The sequence below is a fragment of the Harpia harpyja genome, chromosome 19, assembly GCF_026419915.1.
Source record: "Harpia harpyja isolate bHarHar1 chromosome 19, bHarHar1 primary haplotype, whole genome shotgun sequence".
Lineage (NCBI taxonomy): Eukaryota > Metazoa > Chordata > Aves > Accipitriformes > Accipitridae > Harpia > Harpia harpyja.
This window is the reverse complement of record NC_068958.1, coordinates 17,904,737-17,918,064: the sequence shown is the minus strand read 5'-3', so window position 1 is coordinate 17,918,064 and position 13,328 is coordinate 17,904,737. Positions and strand designations below refer to the sequence as shown.

At 59.7% G+C, this 13,328-nt stretch overlaps 1 protein-coding gene across 4 annotated transcripts; it reads right to left on the bottom strand.

Annotated features, from left to right (window-relative positions):
• Window positions 1-2,037: 2,037 nt before the first annotated feature.
• On the bottom strand, window positions 2,038-12,867 carry STRIP1 (striatin interacting protein 1). 4 transcript variants are annotated; one of them, XM_052815473.1, is made up of 21 exons: window positions 12,664-12,867; window positions 10,661-10,730; window positions 10,323-10,397; window positions 9,655-9,789; window positions 9,151-9,271; window positions 8,715-8,783; window positions 8,160-8,266; window positions 7,586-7,713; window positions 6,944-7,126; window positions 6,606-6,823; window positions 6,276-6,341; window positions 6,001-6,064; window positions 5,546-5,617; window positions 5,196-5,270; window positions 4,897-4,994; window positions 4,480-4,606; window positions 4,294-4,394; window positions 4,013-4,079; window positions 3,620-3,724; window positions 3,122-3,326; window positions 2,038-2,793 (listed from the first exon to the last, which is right to left on the bottom strand). In XM_052815473.1, exons 1-21 carry the CDS (start codon window positions 12,712-12,714, stop codon window positions 2,546-2,548), a joined length of 2,385 nt encoding a protein of 794 aa, XP_052671433.1. In that variant the 5' UTR covers window positions 12,715-12,867; the 3' UTR covers window positions 2,038-2,545. The 4 variants fall into 4 exon arrangements, with proteins under 4 accessions (XP_052671433.1, XP_052671430.1, XP_052671434.1 ...); XM_052815470.1 differs by lacking the exon at window positions 12,664-12,867 and adding an exon at window positions 12,487-12,647; XM_052815474.1 differs by lacking the exon at window positions 12,664-12,867 and adding an exon at window positions 10,905-11,828.
• Between the last annotated feature and the right edge of the window lie 461 nt (window positions 12,868-13,328).

The window sequence follows — 13,328 nt, the reverse complement described above, 5'->3', positions numbered from 1 at the left end:
TCTGCTCCAGGGGTCTCGGGGTGCACCACGAGTCCCTCCAAGCGCCAGGTCACAGCAGCGCGTCCCATCCCATCCCCCAGCCAACGTGACCCCCCCACTGCATGCAAACGGCCCAAATCCAAGTCACAAATGGGATGTCCCCTTGCTCCTGCTCACCCCATCGCCAGGAGATGCTGTCACACCCCCAAGGGCCCCCTCGTGCCAAAAAAACCCCAGAAACTGCAATGCCACCTTGCCCCCAGCTCCTGGTCTCCTGCATCCTGGTGCTGGGGGGGGGGGGGAGAACATCAGCCAGGCACCACAGACCCTCTCGGGGAGGCACCCAATCTGTTGGTCCAGCCCAATTTGAGCCAAAACCCAAGGTTTTCAGCCAAAAGGAGCCCAAATGCTCCAAGACCTTTGTGGAAGTTGTTCCTCACCCACCAGGCTCAGCACCCCTGGCACAGCCTGGCCACAGTGGGTGCCCCCCAGGAGACAGCCCACGGCCCGGCTATGCACCCAATGGGCACCCATCCTCGCCTGGGACATCTTGTGCCCTGGCTCTCAGAGCCCCCCCTCCCACCGGCGGGGATTTCGTTATTCATTTATAAACAATAAAACATTTTTAATAAGTTATTTATGGCTCCGGCAGCACTATAAAAGCCGCAGTCTGTGATCGCCCGGCACAGCTGGGGAACATTTTGGAGTAGGCGGAGGGGAGCGAGGTGTGATGGAGAGCTCGGCTCAGCTCACACCTCATCTGCCAGCGTCCTGCCGGGCTCCCCCGGCCAGCTCCTGCACCAGGACCAGGTGGGTGCTAGGGGCACCCAGGTGGAAGGAAACCACTCAGCGGGGGCTCAGTACGCTTTGCAAATTCAGGCATCACCCATTCCAGTGTGACGGTGGTGGTTGCACCCCCCCAGCTGGATCTTGCTCAAGGGACATCCCCCCTGATCCGTGCTGCTCACGGGGGGACAGGGTCAGGGGGCAGCAGTAGGGACCTTGGAGCGATCGCTGGGCTCTGGCTCGATGTCACCACCTGTCCCTTGCCCATGGCTATGAGGGAGGAGGGCAGGATGGGTCCCACAGCCCGTCTCACGGCCGCACAGTCTGGGGACTGATTAAGGACACGTTACCATCGAGGCTAAGCCGGCGTGGCTTCTCTGATGTCTGCTAAGCGCTGAGTGTGCTGCCTCCTGCCTTCAGAGCCCATGAGAAGGTCTCCAGAGCTGGGGCTGAGCATCCCCCAAAGCTGGGCTCACTCGGCCCTGATGCATCCCAGCAGGCGACAGGGAGTAAATCGGGGCTGCCCCAGCTTCCCTCTGCCCACAACCACCACCACCACCCTTGGGCAGGGAAGCGAACAGTTTCCTCTGCCCCTGCCCTGCCTCTCCCCGCTCAAGCCAGGGGTGAATCGCCTGGGATTTTACCCACCTGAGCTGGCCAGGGCTGCTGCTGCCCCTCTGCCAGGGAAACTGAGGCACAGCAAGGCGTAAGGGTGAGCTCTGTTAAGGCCAGGCTCCGATGCTGGGAGCAGGGGCCAAAGAAAATCCCAGTGACACCACCACCATGCCGGTGTCAGAAATCCCAGGGCAGAACTCAGGAGGGTTCAGGGAAAAGGGACAGGCAAATGCCTGCTTGAACCTGCCAGCTCCTGCCTGCAACCCCCTGAGGTCACCAGCTCCCCCAAGCCAACAGATCCAGGTGCAAGATAAATATTAAATCTTTCAGCGACAGGTAATCCACGCCCAGTGGGACTTGAGGAGTGGGGACAAGGACACGAGACAACGAACCCTGTGCGCTAGCTCAGCCTCAGCCCCATCCCTGGGCCCACCTGCTGCTGCTTCCCTGGGGCAGGAGGGATGGGGACACAGATAGAGCCCAGACACACTCAGGTCAGAGATATCACGAAATATATATATATATATATATATACACACAGCTCATCCACCCCACCCAGCGGGGCAAGGGAAGACTGCAGTCTCCAGCCCTCCCCAGCCCCTCAGCGAGAGGACAGCCCCTCATCGCCTTCCAGCACCCCCAACACCACCACCATGTCCCCCCCCGGCAGGGTCTGGGCAGGGGGACAGACCGTTTTCCTGCCACAGCAGCCTCTGCTCCCCATGTCCCGCAGCAGCACCAAAGGGGCCCTCACCCCACTTTGCCCCGCTCCCTGCACCACCGGCTGCTCCAAGTGGAGCAGAAGGGTCTCAGCCCTGGCTGGTGGAGGGCAGGAGGAGGGTGATGGCAGCGCTGCCCCTGAAAGCATCAACCAGGGGCACAAACAGGTCCCCCCCACCCAACAGGAGACTCCCAAGGGCACTGTGGCCTCCACCAAGCCTTCACCCTCAGCTGCTCGGGGGTTGAGCCTGGCAGAGCCTGGAAGGAGGCAGAGGGACAGGACGGCGCCTCGGCGAGGACCCCACAGCTCCAGCCTCTTCCCAAGCCCGCCACAGGGGGTCCAGGCACACACAGACACCCCCAAAGCCTCTCTCCTCCTGCCCCTCGGCAGCAGGCCAGTTTCGAGATCTCCCCAAAGCACCCCCTCCTGCCTCCCCGTCATCCGTCACTGCAGCAGCTCCTCCCAGGAGATGGGTCGGGAGAAGACCTCCCGCTCCAGCCACAGGTCGTAGTTGACCTGGAAATCCTCGGGCAGGTCCACACGCTGGCCCAGCACACTCTGCAGGCAGTTGTCCACAGGCAGAAAATCAGGGTTGCTGTGTGCCCGGTCATAGCGACGTGAGTTGAAGCGCTCGATGCTGGCACGCAGGGCACACTCCTCTGCCTGGAAGTCCCAGGGCCGGGCATCCAGGTCTGGGCAGAGTGAAGAGGGGTGTCAGAGGGGAGCTGGGGGCCCTTCAGCAAGCCCAAGTCCCTCAGGAAAGGTCTTTGCAGGTCCTTACAAAGAGCAACACACAGAGCACAGAGCAGGCAGCCACCAACAGCTCCAACACCAGCCATTGCCAGCCCTTTCCCTCTTCCCTGCGATGCCACCACTCCAAATCCCTCCCCGCACCCCAGAACTAAGGGCTGCACAAGCCCTAAGCAGCAAAGGGACAGCTCTGGGCACAGACACGTCACTGCACAGAGCAGGAAGGACAGCAGGTAACGGGATGTTCTGCAGCTGCTGTGAAGGACGTACCGTTGCCGTAAGCCCAGTCATCATTGAGACGGTGCCGCACTTTCTGGTAGATGGCCGACATGGTCTTCATGTTGCTCTTCCTCCACTGCCGGCCCAGGTACTTGGTCTGTACCTTGAGGAGCTTCAGCACATAAAGCTGCATCATAGCCTGCTTCACCTTCAGTGCCCGCTTCAGGATGGGTGCTGACTTGAACACCACCAGCATCTGCAGGGAACAGCCCCCCCAGCAGCCGGGGACAGCGGGTTGACATGGCTGGGACAGATACGTGGGTACACACGTGCCAACCACCACCTCCAGCACACACAAGCCCTTCCCTGCAGCGTGCGCTGTCCCTCTCCCCTTCCACCCACCCTCTCTTGCCTCCTGCTCCCCAGCAAAGTCTGGGGTACCATGCAAGGGCCACCCCAAGGCACCCACAGCCCCCTCACCCTGTCCAGGCACCCTGTGACAGCCCAGTCTGGCTGGGGCTGAGCCCCAGTGGGTTCCCCAGCCCTCACCATGGTGCGGGAGTGCTTCCACTTGGTCAGTTTGTTCAGGATGCGCAGGAGGTTTATGCAGGAGAAGAGGTTCCTCCAGCAAAACTGGTTGTTGTCTCCAGCTTCCTGTGGGAAAGCAGAGGCAGGGGTCAGGCAAGAGATCAGAGCTGGGATGAGAAGAGGCTGTTCTGGTCTGAGGACCCTTGCCCAAAGGGGTACAGCACAGCACACAGGCAGGAGATGTCTGCCAGCCCCATGCACCCCCCCAAACCCCCAGCAGCACCAGGGGCCGAGTCCAGGAGTGCTGAGGGTGCCAGGGCTGGGTGCTGGAGCCCTGCTGCCTCCCCGCACCCAGGATCCCCCCTGGAAAGCACCCCAGGATGCCAGGACCTGGCAGAGAAGGGAGCGACTCACCAGGCTCTCTGCCGTCAGCTCTGGCAGCTCGTGTACCACGCAGTACGGGTAGTCCAGGACAGAAATGCTGCAGGAAGGAGAGGGGGTGTTGTGCTCTTCCCCCAGATCCTACCTGGCCTGGGGGCAACACAGCCCCACACCTTCCACCCACTGGAGTGGGCACTTCCCTGCATCTACCTGCGCCCAAGCCACAGCCAGGGAGGGATTGTGGAGGGGCAAAGCAAGCAGGGACCCGCTCCCCACACCCGGCAGGGATGCGGGCAGGCAGCCCCCTCCACTACCTGTTCTTGGCAGTGATGTAGGACATGATGTTCTGGTTGAAGAACTTCAGGATGAGCGGGATGCAGTTGGCGAAGACCAGATGCTGGGCCATGTACTCAAACTGAGGAGAAAGGCAGGTGAATGGGGACCCACCCTGGGTCCTGGCGCATCCCCAAAGCCCCGTGCAGGGGCCTGGCCCACCTCACCTGGTAGATGTGATTCAGCTTGAAGTGCTTGAGCAGGAGGAGCAGCACGGCAGAAATGGCTTTGACGATGATCTCCTTGTGCCGATTGACATCCACCCCCAGCTTCATGCTCTGCAGCACTGTGGTCCTGGGGGACACAGAGGGATCCTTGGGCTGGGGCACTGTCCGCACCCTGCCAGCCCCGGAGGTGTCTGCAGACAGTCCTGCCATCCCCTGGGCTCTCAGCAGCCACCTGCAGCCAGCTCCTGCAGCAACACACAATTCCTGGCACACCACCGAGCAGAAGACGGTCAGATCACCCAGGAGGCCTCAGAGCAGCCCCAGCCCAAACCGTGCCACCCTGCCTGACTCCCTCCCATCCTCCCTTCCCTTCCCACCATCACCCAGCACCTCTGCTCGTCCTCCACTATCACTCACGGCATCTCCTCCGGCAAGACATCTGCCAAGATGTTGATGGAGTCTGTCTTGGCTTTGGAGGTGGGGGCTGCGGCAAGGAGGATCTTCAGCAGAGCAATCTGGGGAGAAGGGATTGATGGAAAAAGGGATGGGAGCGGGGGAGCCGGACACAGGCTCCCCTCCCCACCACAGGAGGGAGTAACAGGGGTGTATATGTGGGGAGGGAAGAAAACCTGGGGGGCATCACCAGAAAGGGATGGAGCAGTGGAGGCAGACCCCCTCCACTGAGCCCAGGGGACCCCCAGTGCTCCCCAGCTCACCATGTACTGCGGCAGGCTTGGCAGGAGGCCCTGGTACAGGATCTCCGCAGGGACTTGCTCCACTTCTTCTTCCCCCTGGTGCCAGGAGAGACCACAAAACCTCATACCAGGAGCAGCCACCAGCACCGTGGGCCTGGCTCAGCCCTAGGCTCTCCAACCCCAAGTGCAGGATACCCCCAGCTCCTGCCCAAAGCCTCTCCACACCCCCCACCCTCTGCCCAGAGCAATTGCTCCTCCCTCCCGAGCAGAGCAAACCCCCCAGCCCTGCCAAAAGCCAAAAGGCCTGGGGGGACCAAGTGCCCCCAGCTCCCAGCCTGGGAGCTTCGTCTCATCCTCATGCCCACACTCACCCCAGAGAGCGGGGAGCGCAAGTACTCATCCTCCATGTGCACTTGCACCTCCGCGATTGACGTGTACTTGTGCTGCACAGGGAGAGAGCAGAGGTTCACACCACAGACTCCCCCCATCAATGCCACCAGCCCCAGCCTGGTCCCATCATCTTTTTAAGTCCCTCCCTGTTATTCCTGTCCCAGTGGTCACCAATGTTGATGGGCGGGGTGGTAGCTCCTGGCCTCACCTCTGGGACAATCCCAGTACAAAAGGGATGAGGCCAATAAAGAAAGGGGCTCAGCCAGCCTGGGAGACCAGCGATGGGATGAAAAATTACGGCCCAACAAAGGGCTGAGCAAGTGGGAGAGGAGTCAGGAAAATGCACCACTGGCCCTGACCTGTGATCAGTGCAGGGTGATGGGGAAAGGGCATCCACACAACAGCAGGGGCTGGAGGAATTCATCAATGTACTCACCAGCTTCAGGGTTCGGATGCTCTCGTGGATGGGCCTGGGCAAGCCCACCACAGTGTTGGTGTCACTAGAGAGAAGGGAAAGAGCCAGGATGTGTGCATGCAGGAGCAAACCTGAGCCACCCATGGGCTGGTCAGAGACCACCACCCCAAGAACAAGCCAGCGAGCCCAGAACTTCCCTGCAGCCAAGTGAAGGGCAATGGCAGCTCCCACACTAGCAGCCTCTACCACAACCCCCCAGATTGGCAGCCCCCCAGGCTGGCTCTGCAGGAACCCACCTGCCCAGCGTGTAGCCAATGAACTTGCTGCGGCTGGACTCCAGGAACATCTCAATGTCCTTCTCTCTGCAGCAAAGGGAAAAGGGGAAGAGTCACATCTTCCTGTCTGCCTAGGTACACCACAGCCCCAGGCACAGGCCATCAGGAAAAACCTCATGGTCAGATAAAGGAGATGGTGCTGAGCCCACCCCACCAAAAGAACAGCCGCCAAAGTGACGACCCCATCCCCATCATCTTCCCCACACCCTTGCTGAAGTTCTCAGCATTTAACAGCCTCCGTTTTCCTCAACCTGCTCCAGCTCTCCCTGCAGGTCAGCCCCACGGACTCACCGGACCTTGGGAGCCCAGGGTAGCCCCTTGGGGCAGGTGATGCGGTCACTGGGGGGATGCTGAGTGGGTGGAGGCATCACTTCGTCCCGTTCGAGGGGGAAAGTCTCTCCCTCCAGGCTGTTGTCATCATCATTTTCCTCCTCTTCCTCACGGGAGTCATCAGCTTTGTAAGGATCCCGCTCGTTGAAGGCATCGAGGTTATCCTGCTTAATCAGGGCCTGGAGACAGAAGAGCAGGCAGGTGAGTAATCTGGGGACATGTTGCTCCAAGGTCAGTGCCCAGACCCCAGCCGTCCCCTCATTAACGTCACCATCCCCAGCTCCCTGTGCCAGCCTCACCTTGTGCTCCCGCCGGCCTCGCTTCTGCTGCTGCTCGATCAGATCAGAGGCGGATGCGGGTGGGGAGGCAGCTCGCATGTTGCGGATCACTTTAATGCTGTCCTCCGGGAGGGGTGGGAGGCCCAGGATCTCCCGCTTCTCTGCCTTCATGCTCTGGAGCTCCTCAAAGCCCCCAAGGGTGCACTGCAAGGGAGACCATGGCACCCTGAGCACAGGGGACTCCTTGACACATGGCACCGGGGCCTCCTCCAAATCTGCTCTCCAGGAGTCCCAAATCCTTCCCCAGCATGTAAAACAAGAGCTGCCTGGGCCCATGCTGCTCTTGTCATTGTGAAAGGCAGAAGGGACAGGAGGGTGTTCAGGCATCAACAATTGAACTGTCTGGACCTTTTCTTTCATGCAGATCCCAGCCAGGGACCTTGCTTTGGGTCTGTCCTCAGTATCCAGCTCCAGACACCAATATGCAATGCTCCCCTATGGGGTGAAACCTGGGGGTGGCTTTAATAGGGCACAAACTACTCAGCTGAACACCAGAAAAAGAGGATGGAGCAATTACAGCCAGCTCCGAGAGCAGAACTTCCTTCCTCTGCCAAATGTCAAACCACAAGACGCATGTCAGCACACCCCATGGCCTCTCCTTACCAGCACAGTCTTCCAGAGCAAGAGCAGCACCTTCTTCATGGGGAAGTGCGGAGCGTGGCCACTGCAGAATTTGGTCACCATCCCAAAGAGCATGACGGAGAAAGGCTCGTTGTTGTACAGGGGGGCTCCTGGAACCACATGGCAGGAATAGCCAGGCATTCCTCACCCTTGGCCTCACCCCAACTGCCAGCACCACCAGCCTCTGCACCCTCACACAGCCTCTGCAGTCTCACACCCCCCATCTCCGAGATCCTCATCTCACCCCAGACAACTTCTTGCTTCCTTTCCAAGGCCTTGCAACCTCCACAATTTCTTACCTCTGTGTTGCGAGGAAATGACAGCCCCAATATTCAATTTTTTTGCCCAGGGAGAGAGCAGCTGGACAGCAGAAAAGGCTGGCTGGCTTCCTCTGCTCACCCCGCTTTGCCCCACCAGCAAGGTTTAGCCTAGCAGAAACCAACCCAGTGCTGCCAGTCCCTATTAACTGAGGCCTAGAGACAAACCCCATCTCACTTGCTCACACTTCAGCCCTAGAAACCTCCCTCCTGTCAACACCCAAGCACATGGTCCTCACCCAGCTCTGCTCGGAAGGTCTGTCTCATGCTCTTCCACTCAGGCTTGTCCCCCTCAGCCTCCTGCCGAACAGTCTCCACGATCAGGTACATGATGTTCAGCAGCACCCTGCAAAAAGTCAGGCAAATCACCGGAGGCTGGGATGAGTTATGGAGGCACCACCAGCACCCAGGGCTCTGGGGGGAGGCTGGATCAGCCCAGACCACAGCCGGTTTCCATACACCCACTCCACACCAGGGGACTGATGCTCAGGCACTGGGGAAAAAGGTCTCTGCAAGTCAAAGCAGGAAAAAAAATTGCTTTCCCATACTTTATTGCTTTCATGTCCCCAACCAGCCACATGCCTGCTGTGCAGGCTGAGCACAGGGGACATCTGTGGACTGAGCAGACCTGAGCACACCTGACAACATTCACAGAGCCAGGGCAGAAGCTGGGACAGCACTGGGACACCCTCCGGTGCCTGCTGGCCTGTCTCAGCTCACCAAAGAAACCAGCAAACGCTGGGTCCCCCTCCTTGGCCTTGGAGCACCCCATCCTCCCAAGCCCTGCTCCATACCTGAGGTCCGTGCTGTCAGCCAGGGAGATGGCCGGCTTTCTCACGGCACTGCTGCAAGCCGCGCTGTTACTGCGGAGGGAAAACAACCTCAAGAGGTTTGGAGACATTTTAACTCTGCCACGAGCAACCCACATGCCAGAGCCAAACCCTGGACTAGATATAGCTGCAACAAGTCCCCTGTTCACAATGCAATCAAGGGAGGAGGAACAGACCTGCCTCTATTTGCTGCCAGGCAGCACAACTCATAATGAATTTCTGTATAAATCAGGTATAATTCTACATTACCTATCCACCCAGAACAGCAGGAGTCATTACTGGTGGCTGCCCGAATCAGATTAGGAATAGACAGACCAGGAATGGGACTGCCACCAACTGGAAAAAACTCCTGCCATGGAGCTTCAGAGCCATTTCTGAAGTGCTTTCCTCCAGTACTCACTCAATCTCCATGTTCAGCAGCTCCACCAAAGCGTTGAACGTCCCCACTTCCAGCAAGAGGAAGATGTTATACCTCATCCAGGCCTGCACCTCAGCCTCAGAGCCGCACTCCCCAAACGTGCCTGCAATGATACCCTTGCTCAGTCCCATCTCCGCAGGGATCCCAAGGCCCTCCCACACCACCAGAGCACTTTGCACGGGGAATGAAAAACACAGCCTTAATTTTCAGGCAAAAAGTTGGATGCAGAGAACAGAATTGCCCTCCTGTAGGTAACACAGCCCAGGTCTGGCAGATCCAGGATAGCACAGGCAAGTAGGCCAAATTTTGGACCAAACTCCTATAAACTGTCTGACTCCCGTGAGAATTAGCTTCATTCCAGACATTCCAGGTGATATCAAAAATGCAAGGAAAAAAAATTATTTTAAGTTTTTTAAATTGATAGCCTCCAATCCATTACCCAGACTTAGCAATGGGGAAACTAAGGGGGCAGAGGCCTGGTGTCACCTTGGGCAACGTAAAGGATGGCTCGGGCAACCTTCAGCCTCTTCTCCCGCGCAGTGACCTCCAGCCCGTCGAGAAGCCGCATGGCGTGGGTGCGGTGCTGGTTCTTGTCCAGTTCAGTCCATTTCTTCTCCCGCACTGAAAAGCCAAAGTAGGCAGGCTGAGGGCACGGGGCTCCTCTGCCTGTCCTGGACACAAACATCACTGGAAAAGCTCAAAAGGATTCAGCATGACGGAAAACAGGGCTGCCCCAGGGAACGCTGTGCTCTGGGAAGTAACGCCCAGGAACGCGTGATCAGCCCGGAGGGACTGTCTCCTGCTTTCACTCAGACAACTAGATGAATCACATCCATCTGAACCAGCGCTGACAGCTGATGGGAAATGAGCTGGACGCTCTTGCTGCTGCCAGTATGTTCCAGCACAGCCGTCCTGGCACTGATGAACCACCTTGGACATCAACATCAGCAAACGCTGAGCATGCTGGAGGCAGCAAGCTGAGCTCCAGAGCCAGCCCACGCACGCTAATGAGGTCTCCAGTACAAACTGTGTGAAGATTATCAGTGCACAGCTCGAGCTTTCTGATGCAGCATTACTGCATCAGTCCCCATGTCTCCTTCAGGAGATCCCTGTCCCTCCCAAAAGGGGCAAAAGGTCGAAGAGAAGGATCTTACCGTGGATCCTGAAGTCCTCCTCAAAGCACTTGCGGTTGAGCAGGAACTCTGGCCCTTCTGTGTAGCTGTACAGCTCTGCCGAAAGAGCACAGAGGAAAATCTCCAACAACCTGCACCAAGCCGTCAGAGAAAACTGCAACCTGGCCACATTAATTGCAGTTTTATCCAAGATGAGGGAAATGCAAAAAACACACCAAGCATAAGGCTAAAAAAATTAGTTACACAATATCACTTCCCTTTTAACATAGAGCGATACTGGAGTTGACAGAGCTCCTTTAATCACTACCAGGAAAGAAAATCATGGCTGATTAATTGATCCACCAAGACAAGTTCCTTACCGGAGAGCTCTGCTGCCCATTTGTCAGTATCTGCATATTCAAACTCCAGGTCTGGGGACTCTGAATAGCCCTGAAAGCAGAGGAAGAATTCAGTTAAATTACAGCATTTTCCAGGAAAACCAAAATCCCCAAGACATTCACAATTCACCTCATCCTCCCGCAAATCCAGGACTGTATCTTCTGTTTAAGAGACCAAAAACGCACCCACAGCAGCGTAAACGTTACCAAGGCAACTCCTACCCACCTCCTGCATCTCCATCCCAGCTCCGCTGCACTGAGCCATGCTGTGCTTCGCTGGTGGGCAGCCCCCGCATCACCTCTAAAACACTCCAGGAGCCCCAAAAGGCCAAAAAAACAAAGCAGGAGATGGGGCATGTTTAATCTGCACTGAGCCATGCTGTGCTTCGCTGGTGGGCAGCCCCCGCATCACCTCTAAAACACTCCAGGAGCCCCAAAAGGCCAAAAAATAAAGCAGGAGACGGGGCATGTTTAATCTTGGGGCAGGGAGTGGGTTATGGGGGACCAGAGAGCTTTCAGAGCTCACCCACATGTGAAAATTTGGGCTATCCCCGCAGTGCTGATCGGAGGGATGCCAGCAGATGCAAACAGTGAGAATGAAAGAACTCCAATAACCTTTGGTGAGGCTGGAAAAACATCCAAGAGAAGCCTTAGATCACAAAACATCTGCTCCCTTTAAGTAAGTCTTCAGCGTGGACCCACAGCAAAACCCTCCCAAATCTCAGGGCACCCACTCCTGAGCGAGGGGCTGATCCAAACCCCCGGCTGCTTGAAAGGTGGTGGGTCTGCACCGCTCTGCGGGGCTGGGAGCCATTCCCCAGCACCCAAGGCTCACGCAAACCTCCTCACGGCCCTCTCCTGTCATTTCAGGAAGCATCCCCCACCCTGCTGAGGACACCCCTGGAACCATCCCAGGAATTAAACCCGATTTGGGGGACGCAATGGAAAAGCCGTGGGATAAATCAGCTCCACCCAGTCCCACGCAACCCTCCCGATCCCCCACGGCTCCAGGGTCCCCACCAAGACCTCGATGTCTCCCTGGAGGGATCGGTCACCTCTTGCCATAGCCATCCCCACACTGAGCACCGCAGCGGGACCGACCCGGTGCACGGGGACCCGATGACCCAGTCCTCGCCGCACCCCGGCCACTGCCGCACAGGGCCGGTACCGCCGGTACCACCGGTACCGACCGGCAAAGCTGGGGAGAAGCCCCTGGCCAGGGCGGGGAGAGCCCAGAGCAGCCCTAGAAGGAGTGTGGCTGGTACCGGGTCCGTTTGGGAACCTGGGGACCGAGCCACCCTCATGCCCCAGACCGGTCAAACTGACCCAGACTCGGGGAAGAGATGGATGACCGGGAAACCGGCACCGACCCGAGCCCGGTACCGACCCAGGTGAGCTCTGGGCAGAGCCGGTACCGAACGGGCCTGGCAGAGAAAGGCCTCTCGGCTCCACAGAGCAGGTACCGGCCCGCACAGCCCCGCTGTTGGCGCCTCAGGCCAAGGCTTTGGGGCGGCAGGACCGGCCCCGGGGGAACCGGTACCGAAGCACCGGCTCCGGGGGAGGGAGCGGCTGGTCCAGCACCGGCCCGGGGCATGGCGGAGCCCCAAACACAGCGGGAAGCCCCGCGCGGGTCAGGACTGAAGCGGACGGCGGAGCCCGCGGGCGCCGGCACCGCACGGGCAGGCCCCGGGCCCACGGCGGAGGAGGACGAACGCGGCCTCGCCCGGGAAGGCCGCCTCCCCCCCCCCCGCCCCACCACCACCATCATCCCGCCCCGCGGAGCCGGGCCCGGCGGCGGCGGCGCTGACCTCGGAGTCCTTGCGCGGCGGGCGGCCCAGGTCGCGGGCCTTACCGGGCGGCGGAGCCCCGCCGCGGGCCTTGTTGTTACCCGGGAGCGGCCCCGCACCCCCAACAACGCCGCCGCCGCCGCCGCCCGGCTCCATGTCCGCCGCCCTCCACCGCGCCGAGCTCTCGCGAGGACTCACCCCCCCCTCTCGCGGGAGCGGCAGGGAGAGCCGGGGCAGCGCCGCCGCCATGTTGGGAGTGGCACCGGGTGGGGTAGCTCCGGTCTTTCGGGCGACCGTGATGTGGATCCGCCCGCCCGTCCCGCCGCCCCGCCGCGGCGGCCGCGTCACCGCCCAGCGCCGCCCGCCCCCGGCGGCCACGGACAGCGCGGCACCCGGCCGAGCGGCGAGCTCCGCCCCCGCGCGGCCATCTTAGGTGTGGCGCGCCGCTGGCCTCAGCCATGCTGGGAGCGACACTTCCGGCCTTCCTTAGCCCGGCGAGGCGGGGCCCGGTCGCTTGAGGCCGCCATGTTGGGAGTGGCAGGAAGGGGAAGGGCTGCTGGGGGCCAGACCCCAAACTGAGGGGCCGGGAACAAGGGAACCTTCAAATCAAGGGGTTGGGGGGCTCGGACCCCAAAGAGAGGGGGCTTGATAGGGCTCAGAGGAGAGCCAGACCCCGACAGAGGGACCCGATGGGGTTTAACCCCCAAGTGAAATGGAGGAGGGGCTTGGAAGGCATCAGACCCCAAAATCCAGGGCCCTGGCGCTGCTCAGGGCGTCCTGGTGGGGTCCAAAGCCCATCTCGAGGTGACCAAAGGCCTATCCCAGCCCAGGCCCCAGGCTCAGACAGAACTCAGGGTCCCCAA